General features: G+C 31.9%; 1 protein-coding gene and 1 pseudogene across 1 annotated transcript; both read right to left on the minus strand.

The window, feature by feature from the left end:
• Positions 1–5,228: 5,228 nt before the first annotated feature.
• On the minus strand, positions 5,229–7,135 carry LOC138907888 (probable polygalacturonase At1g80170). The gene is given in 6 exon segments (XM_070198511.1): positions 5,229–5,255; positions 5,412–5,671; positions 5,768–5,975; positions 6,315–6,341; positions 6,540–6,710; positions 7,094–7,135. Coding segments are annotated over 6 exon segments (735 nt in total).
• A 189-nt stretch (positions 7,136–7,324) lies between these two features.
• On the minus strand, positions 7,325–11,336 carry LOC138907889 (pectinesterase-like; annotated as a pseudogene).
• Between the last annotated feature and the right edge of the window lie 401 nt (positions 11,337–11,737).

Consider the following 11,737-nt stretch of genomic DNA (forward strand, 5'->3'; position numbering starts at 1 on the left):
ATGTATATATAAAAGCTAAATAGTAGTAAATTAAGCATATATCTCGTGTAAGAGATAGATACAAGCATATAAGTGTCCTAATAGATTCGTCGTTGAGGATGGAAAGAAGAAATTTTCCTTCTTTTAATTTCTTGCTAACTTTTTCTATTAATAATAGTGTTGAACAATATCGGATTTAGGTTACCAATCAATATTGTATTAAATAAACTTGCATTTGGTTTTTTAAAAATGAATTGATTATATAAATATTTTCACACAGTCAATCTATAACTATAAACTCAAAAATTTAACAGGATATGAGCACAAAAACCTTATTATTTAAGAAACACTTCATTAACGAGACATGAGCACAGAACCTTTATCATTGCCTCGTCCATCTCATCAAACATAACTGAAAAATGAATATCTAATTTTTTTTTACGATCCTTCCACCTCAATGTATGTGACCATTTCGCTTCTTGAGATTTAAATTATATGAACTTTAATTGATATTTTAAACTATAAATTTTTTTATCATATTTACATGAGAAAAATTATAACTTATAGTTTTTATATATAATTTTGAATATCTGAATTTTAATTTTAAAATATTAAACTCATCTAATTTAATGTAACTTTTTTAAAGATTAGTTAAATTGACTTACGAGAAATGAAAAATATCACATAAATAAGGACCGATAGAGTAAGACATGCATGGAAAACGACTTAATCAACATAAATCGTTAAAAGACTATTGACATGAGAGTTACTTGTTGCATAGTACGTACTCCCTTTGTTACACTTTATGCGGCTTGATTCCGAATTGGAGATTCAAAGTTCTTAATTTTGAGCATAAATGATACATTAGGGAAAGAAATTAAGGCCAACTTTTAGCAGGAATGCGGATTCTTGTACCAGCCTTCTCTTAAAACAGATTATATTTTTGCGAAGACAAGTAATTCATTCGGTCATTTTACACTTTGACAACTGAACTCAAAGTTTAAGAATATTATAAAGATATTTTTAATTTTACGATCTTAAATAAAATGTGTATAGCATATCAAAAAGATCATTTGAATCGTGTGGTAAACACGTCGTGAAATTTGAAATATCATTAAGGATAAAATGAGAATGTTAGAAACAACGTCAGAACTAAGTAGTATGAAGTGAATTCAACCGAACACCTTCGCCCAAAAAATTCAGTTATATGTGAGCTTTTTACTCCCCTTGTACATGAAAAAAAGAGAGTCAAGTTTCGTAGTAAAGTTCAAATTCGCTTTAGGTCATAGGTTCAAATTCCAACTGTGACATCTTATAATACTTTTGAATCCCCTCATATAAATTTATAGTTCATCCGATGCCAATGTTTAGAAAACATACTACTAATTAAATATAGAAAAATGATTGTTATTTTTAAATAGATTAAGTAAGACACATAAATTGAAACACAAAAATTAATAAAATGCCAGACTTATAATAATAACAATAAACTAAAATTATATTTATATATGCATTCATCTTCTCATTGACATCACCTAAGTACCAAATTTACATGATGTTAAACCAAATACTAATTAAAAAAAAAGGAAATCTATACTATATCTTTCTAAAGGAAATATATTGTTTATTGTTTATTAATTGGGATAAAAGTGAAATATCCTGTAGCTCACGTTCACACTCAAAATGGCGTTGTAAAGTATTTGATTAAACGTCTTCAATTGATAGCAAGACAATTACTCATGAAAAAAAGGTTGCCCACTTCTGTTTGGGGTCATGTCATTTTGCATGTAGCAATGCTAGTTCGTCTCAGACCGATAAATTATCATAAATATTTCCGTTGCAATTAGTTTCGGCTCATAAGCCTAATATATCATGTTTAAGAATTTTTGGGTGTGCAGTATATGTGCCTGTAGCACAGCCATATCGCACCAAGATGGGCAAGTAGCACATAACATGACATAATGGTCTCAACAAGGTACTTGTCCTAAAATAGAACTCGACCCTTGTGTCGATAGCTGCTAAGTCAAATGCACATGATGCAAATAAAGCGTAACCTACTAGGGATATTCATTGCTTGTGGCTTGTTCTTCTAAGTTTGTAAATCCTAAAGGAGATGGTATCTAGACCTGGCTTACCCGGGCAGACAACCCGAGCCGAGGAGCGTCAAGCATTACCAGTAGTAGAACAGCACTGGCTAGCTAACGGCTCTCCCGCCTAAACATGTGTGACCAAATCCTTCACCAGAAACTGGTAGGCTAACTGACTTTATCTCAAGACAGAAATTTTGTGATGCTGGTAGGCAAACACAACATAACTAATTATCAGAAGACTCAGAGGGATGCGAGGAAAGATACAATTTATATGTACAGTTCAACAATATCAAAACGGTAAAAACTCGACAAGTAACACATTAGGCTCAAATAAATCACAATATATACAAAAATTAATAAAGCCAAATGAAGTCAATGAACAAGCTCGAATTCTTGAAAGTTCCCCAGCAGAGTCGCCAGAGCTGTCACACCCCTTTTCTACCCCAAAACGATAATGGTGTGTCATATGAATTGGGTTAAAGAGTTTTTCCAATTAAAGTGACAAACTTGAGTAGGGATTATTTTACTTACAGAGTCACCACTTGGAATTGAGTTTTGGGGTATTCCAAGTCACCTTTTATTTGAATCCCTAGTCAAAGGAAGGTTTGACTCTATTATTATTGGTCTGCGAAAACAAAGTCCGGGTAAGGAATTCTGTTGACCGGGGAGAAGGTGTAAGGCATTCCCCGAGTCCCGTGGTTCTAGCACGGTCGCTTTATTGACTACAATTTGGCTTGAATTAATTTGGAATAAACTGTGATTTATTGGTTTTCATATTTTTACCTAATCGCTTTTTATTTTTTATTTTTATTAATTTTTTTTATAAAAAAACAAAACGTGTTGACATAACCACGCTACACAGGCGAATGCATGATCGAATAACAAAATTAATTAACCTATCATAATTGCGACTCGCAAGCGTATCCGAAATTATGACAATCAATTATTTGTAATACTTTAAAGAAATTACTACATTTGAGCAAATTAATTCTTGAAAATTATTTTTATCAACTATCGCGCTACGCAAGCAAATCCGTAATTTTAGCAAAGGATTAATTAAATTAAAAAAAATTTAACTAAAACTAATGGGTATGGTATGAGATTATTGAAACTAATTTAATGTAAGTTAAACATCACGCTACACAAGCGAGTTCGTGAATAAAAAAAAGAGGTTAAAGCACGCCTACTAGTTGCCTAGTAGCTTGAATTAATTATTAAGGTGATTAAGTTAATGAGTTATTCTAATTACAGAACAAATTTATTTTTTCTATTGGAAAGTAATTATGTGAACAACCATGGTGTTAAACTTGGGCCAACCTTTATTACTAAAAGAAAATGGGTAGCTGCTGAAATTTACTTGGCCCAACTCTCTTCTTTAATTGATCACCACCAAAACAGACTATTTGAGTCTCATGTCCCTTTATATTTTCCTAAATTCCAGCACTTATTCAAAGGCCAATTGCTATCCCTTACTGGCCATTGATGGTTGATTGAAGACAAAAATCATATTTTTATAACTAATAATAAGTATTTAAAAGAAGTAACCTATTAATATAAAATAAACTAGCCTAAACATGCATACAGGAAGATATGAACAAATTATTTCCATGACAAGAATTTAGGCAGTAGATTCTTACAAAAAAAAACACTTCACAATTATCTTTAAGCTAATTATGCCTGTAGACATAAAATGTATCAACTTCCACCAAACCTTGTATACATGAACATTACGAGGAAACAATAAACCATATACGAAAATATTCAAGTAAAGTTCAATCATGGGAGATTTTTACCAAGATTTTTAATGAAGTAAAATCAATTCTTTCCTTAATAGGGACTGCTGCACCTACACTAAAAAAAAAACTTGACAAGTATGAATTCAAAACTATATACGTACTTCATTGCTTCAGCCATCCATATTTACTACCATAGCTCAAATTATTCATATATGACAAACAAAGATGAATCAAGACTGTTGAATAATTTCAAATAAAGACTCCAAAACCATGCATTCTTTATTCATATGAAACAATTCAAAAGCTACAATAGAAGAAGAAATACCTAAATGTTGAAATGCTAGAGCAACAACGACGAGAAGCCAGCAGAAAAATTCAAATCAAATACCCCAGCAGCAGCGAATATCAAAAACTCCAACAACCCAGATAATGCTTGAGCCAACAGACAAAAAAAATAGAAGCTAAACACCAAAGGAGACTCGTTTCATTTTTGGAACGTACAAAGAGAGAACTGAAAGCTATTTTAGCTACTGTTTTATTTCTCTCTGATGTTGTATTTTTCTTTAGAGTGTAAAGGATGATGGCTAAGTGTGTTAGAGTGTGTTTTGGAGCTGGAATTCTGCTGAGTTTTGAAAGTTGTTTTTGGGGTGGTTTTCCGCTGGTTGAAGGTGGCAGTAGGGAGATGAAGGTGAGCGGACGCTAGTTTTCAAAACGGGAGGGTCCTGTGATTTTTTCCTCTTTTCAGAAGAAAGGAATTGGGCTGTTTTAAATGGGTAGGGAGAGTGGTATGGAGTTTGTGAGTGAGGAGACAAGCATGGGGGGCAAGGAAAAGTGAAGAGGGGACCAAGTGTAGGGGACAAAGCATGGAGGACAAAATATGCGGGACAAGTATGGGGGACAAGCATGGGGGACAAAGAAAAGTGGAGTGAGGACACGTCTGGGAAGATGGGAGCGGGAAATATTCAAGCACGGTAAAAAATTAGGTGCTCACAGCGCCCAAAGTCGCCACTAAAAGCCTTACTGTCGCCCCAAAAAGTTGGTCTGGCTTGTCGTGCCTTTTAGCGGTGACCTACTATGCTGATTTTAAGTAGCACGGTTAAGGCTGTTATTGGCGACTCTGTTCGTCACTAAAACATTTTATAATTTCATTCATTCCGCTTACTTAAAATTGAAATTAAGATACATAAAATTGAAATAAAGAAATAGAGAGAGTAATTAAAATACCAGACTTATAATAATCATAATAAATAGAATTACTTTATATATGCATTCATCTTGTCATTGACTCCGCCTACGTACCAACTTTACATATTAAACCAAATACTATAAAAAACGAAATCTATATATATATATCTTTCTAATTTTAACTAGAACTCCTACTTCATATATTTAGAGGCTAAATGTGCAGAAACGGATCCATAATTTAAAGTTTACAGGTTCCTACAAAGACCTACAGTGTAATTAAACAAGGACCATCAGGTTCAATTCCATACTGTTGGCCATGAGCATTCTTACAATATGCTGTAACTTTCCCTTTAGGAGTTGCAGTGTTATATATCAGTGCATGGCACTGAATTACTACAGTTCAAGTTTATTGCTATATTACCATTTCCTTGCAGGTTCCTCGAACATCACAATAGTTTTGGTCAATAATAATAGGGTTGTCCACAGAGTCGAATTCAAGATTCTCAAATCGGACATCTCGTACATATCCTGTGCCAACCTATTCATATATTTAATAAGAAGTCAATTTTTTTATTCTTGTTCTGATTTTTCCCAGTTGAGTTATACCATGACCTGGTCCACAATGGATATTGGATATATTAACATAAGAACTATGATCTCCAATCGAAATACAATCATCCCCTGTCCATCACAAGGCCAAATTAAACAAGTCAAGCCCAAACACAAGGGCGACAATAATTTTAAAGAGTGCGAGCAATATAGGTTAAGAACACGTACCGGAACTTATATTAGAATTGGTAATGGTCACAGATTGAGAAGATTGAATATGAATGTCATCGGTATTTGGAAAATATCCTGAAGACTGTATGAATACATGATCGACCTTGAAATCATTGCAACCCCTAACAAGTATATGAGTTTGTGAACTATTGACAAAGTTGATGTTGCTTATGGAACTTTTATTGCATGAAATGAACTTCATGGCCTGTGGAATATAATTTACGTATTAGTGAAATTAAATGGAGTTTATCAATTCTCTTACGGATCGTTTGGTTGGGATCAGAAACAAGTTATCCCAGGAGTAATTATTTCGGGATTAGTTATATGGGACTGTTATCACACTCTCTTATAGGGATAAAAATAACACTACAATCTAGGGATAACTAATTTCAGGATTAGTTATACTGCGATTTTATCCAACCAAACGTGAGATAGACTCGTATCAAATTAATTTCGAAATTAATTATCCATTATCCCTCGTACCAAACGAGCCTTTAGAGTTAATTAAAAATTTAAAATTAGAGGGTGTCAAGAGAAAACTTACAGTAGGAGCTAATTTTGTGCATCCTTGCTGAAAAACAAAAGGAGTGTAAAATTGTGAATACATAACTAATAACATTAATCATGAGGGAAGATTAGTATTATGTCTTACTTGAATTAATTTTCATACATATATACTTTTGATTTTCTAAACACGACAAATTATTTGAAATATAATTTACTTTTCACTAAAGTAAAAGATAAAAAAAGAGTCGAGAAAATACCATACCAAATTAGGATGGTGTCTACAAGATTGATCCCACCATTCTTTTCCTTGGCCATCAATGGTTCCCAAGCCATCAACATATAAACCACTAACATATTTGAAAGCCAACCATTGACTAGCATCTTGTCCACTCCATATACTAGGTGAGTTTGGTGCAACAAGTTTCCCTGATATCTATATATACGAGGAGTAATAGGAATTAAGAAAATATTAATGATTTAATACTACTCCCTTCGTTCCACTTTATGTGACATAATTCGAAATGTGAGTTAAATAGACTAATTTTCAGTATGAATTTGAGCATAAAGTTTTTAACTTTTTCTTTTGAAATAAAATTTACATATTTAGAAATTATATAAAAAATATAATAAGCCACAATAGTTAGTTATTCAATATATTTAAAAAGCATTTAAGAAAAACATGCTCAAAGATTTTTTTTTTTTTTTGACTTTTCAAAGAGTAAATTTGTCGCATTAAGTAGAACATATATAGGGAGTATTTGTTACGACTCTTTTCAAAAAAAAAAAAAAAGGAATATATTCAAGTTCTTAATATACCACAAATTTGATGTTGCCAGAATTGCAGGGGCCACTAAACATTACAGGATTAAGTAAAAATATCTTATTAGGAGGAATAAACGAAAATAATTCTTTAATCAATATACTAAAGCGAAAAAAGAATATATATATATATATATATATATATATATATATATATATATATATATATATATATATTGTAGTTAATGGTAATAAAAGGAAAGAACATATAAATTAAACAAGACTTACTTAAGAATTGTCAGTAATTCCATCAGCAGTAGCTCCATAATCAAGGACATTAAAACTGTTTGCGTTGCTAATTAATCTTGCACATGATATGCTAGCATTTGTTAAGCTAAGAATGAGCAAGAGGGCCAAAGTTAGAAATTTAATGAACGTGCATGGCAAAGAAATAAACACCTCAACAAAAAAAAATATATTTAAGGCATACTATCATGTAAAATTTCAGCGGTTATTTAGTAATAAAATAAAAGAGAGAGAAAAGTAAAAGCAATAAAGAGGAAGATAATGAGTTTCAAGAAAATATTTACCATGGTGTATGAAGAATTAGAGGAACACATTTGAAACTACTGATTGTCTGCACCATGACCAAAAAAGTTAGTTCAAGAAATAATATTTAAAAAAGTTAGTTCAGAATAGAAATAATATTTAAGAAACACTTCATTAACGAGACATGAGCACAGAACCTTTATCATTGCCTCGTCCATCTCATCAAACATAACTGAAAAATGAATATCTAATTTTTTTTTACGATCCTTCCGCCTCAATGTATGTGACTATTTCGCTTCTTGAGATTTAAATTATATGAACTTTAATTGATATTTTAAACTATAAATTTTTTTATCATATTTACATGAGAAAAATTATAACTTATAGTTTTTATATATAGTTTTGAGTATCTAAATTTTAATTTTAAAATATTAAACTGATCTAATTTAATGTAACTTTTTTAAAGATTAGTTAAATTGACTTACGAGAAATGAAAAATATCACATAAATAAGGACCGATGGAGTAAGACATGCATGGAAAACGACTTAATCAACATAAATCGTTAAAAGACTATTGACATGAGAGTTACTTGTTGCATAGTACGTACTCCCTTTGTTACACTTTATGCGGCTTGATTCCGAATTGGAGATTCAAAGTTCTTAATTTTGATCATAAATGATACATTAGGGAAAGGAATTAAGGCCAACTTTTAGCAGGAATGCGGATTCTTGTACCAGCCTTCTCTTAAAACAGATTATATTTTTGCGAAGACAAGTAATTCATTCGGTCATTTTACACTTTGACAACTGAACTCAAAGTTTAAGAATATTATAAAGATATTTTTAATTTTACAATCTTAAATAAAATGTGTATAGCATATCAAAAAGATCATTTGAATTGTGTGGTAAACACGTCGTGAAATTTGAAATATCATTAAGGATAAAATGAGAATGTTAGAAACAACGTCAGAACTAAGTAGTATGAAGTGAATTCAACCGAACACCTTCACCCAAAAAATTCAGTTATATGTGAGCTTTTTACTCCCCTTGTACATGAAAAAAAGAGAGTCAAGTTTCGTAGTAAAGTTCAAATTCGCTTTAGGTCATAGGTTCAAATTCCAACTGTGACATCTTATAATACTTTTGAATCCCCTCATATAAATTTATAGTTCATCCGATGCCAATGTTTAGAAAACATACTACTAATTAAATATAGAAAAATGATTGTTATTTTTAAATAGATTAAGTAAGACACATAAATTGAAACACAAAAATTAATAAAATGCCAGACTTATAATAATAACAATAAACTAAAATTATATTTATATATGCATTCATCTTCTCATTGACATCACCTAAGTACCAAATTTACATGATGTTAAACCAAATACTAATTAAAAAAAAAGGAAATCTATACTATATCTTTCTAAAGGAAATATATATATATATATATATATATATATATATATATATATATATATATATATATATATATATATATGCTAGATGTGTAGGGAACTCCAGTGGCCGGAAGCCATGAGTCTCCGGCCAAGAAGTTCCCTACAGAGAATTTTTCAGCTTCAGTAACGTTCGTTATCACGTGGTACCCTGGCCAATTTACCCTACCACCAGTTCCTGCACCAGCTCCAGTATTATTGTACTCACCATAGTACAAAGTTTGTAGGAAATCTCCACTCCAGGGTAACCAACCAGTTGCATCAATTAGGCCATCAATATTACTCTTCATAAATACTGTTGTTCAGTAATTCTTCCACGGCCTACCAAGATAACTCTTAAACAAATCTTGCACAGGTCTTAGGTCTGATGCTGCTGTTATATGAGAATTATGTATTATAATTCCAGTATTTTCATAAGGATATGTTTTTCCTTGCGCTGTGATAGTGTTTGACTGACCACTCTTTGGCTTTCTTACGTAAATATTGCAATTTTGGAACACTGCAGCTGCGTCTCCAAATATGAAATCTACTGTCCCATATATGTCACAATCGCGATAAAACTGTCGTTGTTTGTGTACATATAAGGTGTCTTGGTACCCTTTGAAACTGCAACGATAATATACTGATAAATCTGAGTCAGAACGAAGAGCAACTGCTTGGCCATTTTCAGGTCCTGCTGTATTTTCAAAGGTTATATCCTTAGCAATGAAGCCACCTCCAGAAACACCTAAGGCATAAATAGAAAACACAAAATAAAGGTCAAAACAATTAGTACGGTTTAGAATCTAATTAAGAAACCCTTTTATTGACTTTATGTAAATAAAACACTGTTTATTATACTTAATTTCTTGTTGGTATTTGAAATATGTATGTATGAATGTATGTATATATGTGTGTGTGTGAGTGTGTGTGTGTGTGAGATTGATCATATTATATTATTGATGAAAATTTGACAAGATGCATGCAATTGGTATACTTTGGTACGTAATACGTTTCTTTTATTGATGTACTATATATTGACCAATTAAGTGGATTTGTTTTGTATTTGGAATAAGAAAATCAATCAGCCCTTGTCTTAAATTTCTTATACATAAAGTGTTGTATTAAAGTGTACGTGCATGGAAATATAATTGATGCATGCAGGCGAGAGGAACTAATGAATATATATAGTGCAATAATTAACTCTTGTTCTTCTTTTTTATCTCTTATTTAAATAAATTTAATTGTTTAATTATAAATTCAATAACCCATTGAGAATTTCTCTAAAAACATTACAATAAACTTACCGAAAGTTGCAGAACCAAAAGTTGAATAGCCAGTACCATTACTTCTATTGCCACTGATAATTGTAGCATCAATCCCATCTCCAATGAACATCAAATTATTCATAGTATTCTCGATCTCCACATATTCTGTATAATTACCTCTTTTCACATATATCACAAATCTCCCTGTGCCATTCCTCATGCTATTTACTGCAGCTAAAGCTTCAGAAATAGTGTGATAATTCCCAGAACCATCTTGAGCCACCACGATATCGGCCTTTATTGGAGTTCCTTGCTGTAAAGGTTTCTTGTCGGGTGAAGTCAGGAATCCTAATAAGGGAATTTATAAATTATGTTAGAACTAAGAATATAACACTTGGAATTCAAACTTTCGACTTAAAGAAAATTTAGAATCACATTATTTACCAATATACTAACAATTTCCCCCATGTTTAAGGGGATTCACATTTTCTTACCGGTATGAGATTCAGTTGAACCCGCTTCAGACCATGCAACTCCGCCCCTAAGTAAACGTCGGCCCTTAAGTTGGGGATTTGTTGATAGTGAAGCTGAAGGTATAGCCGTGGCTTTGTTTATGGCAAGAGAGTTGCAAAGGTTTTCGGAGAAATCATTTAACACAGAGGGAAATTTCTCCAAATGTGATGATAATTGAAAATCATGGAATCCATTTAAGCATATTTGATGATTACCCATAGCTGCACTTAGCCATGTTTGAACATCATTTGTCTTACCAGAGTTGTTGATGGATTTGTTAAGTTGATAAAAAGTATCTTCATAAAGCTTTAAGCAATCAGCCCAAGCCAACTTCCCTAACTCATTGAATGAACTTATATTCATAGCTAAAATCTCCTTATGAGCATTTTCAGCTTGAGATAGGGTTACGCTAAGCAGGGTGGGAGCTGCAGTTCTGCCTACGAGTTCGGCAGAACACAGTAGCTTTAACCTAAATTCCAAAAGAAAGATAGGGAGCAAAAGAAAATACACACTTAAACTAATCAGTTTAGCCATGAGAGAATGAGTGTAACAACTGTTTTGCTCGGTAGCTTTGGTATTATATGTGAAATAATATGGTTTGAGTAATGATAATGTTGGTTAAAGACGGATGGTTTATATGCATAGGCAAATTATAATGCCTTAGCTCGATTCCGATAACTATCAATGTGTTGTTTTACATGTCATAGCACGGTATATTTCCATTTTAACATAGAAATAGTTAATGCATGTTTATCGTAAAGATTACCTATAGCATACCTTATAATTGTGTAAATCTTTTTTATAATTCCTTAGCTTGATTCCGATAATTATCGAGGTATAGTTTCCATTTTTAACATAGTAATAGTTCATATTTATTAAAGAAATTTATCTATAATTACTTTATAAGTGATCGGATTGTGTAATTTTTTCTTTGC

Source organism: Nicotiana tomentosiformis, chromosome 3, assembly GCF_000390325.3.
Source record: "Nicotiana tomentosiformis chromosome 3, ASM39032v3, whole genome shotgun sequence".
NCBI lineage: Eukaryota > Viridiplantae > Streptophyta > Magnoliopsida > Solanales > Solanaceae > Nicotiana > Nicotiana tomentosiformis.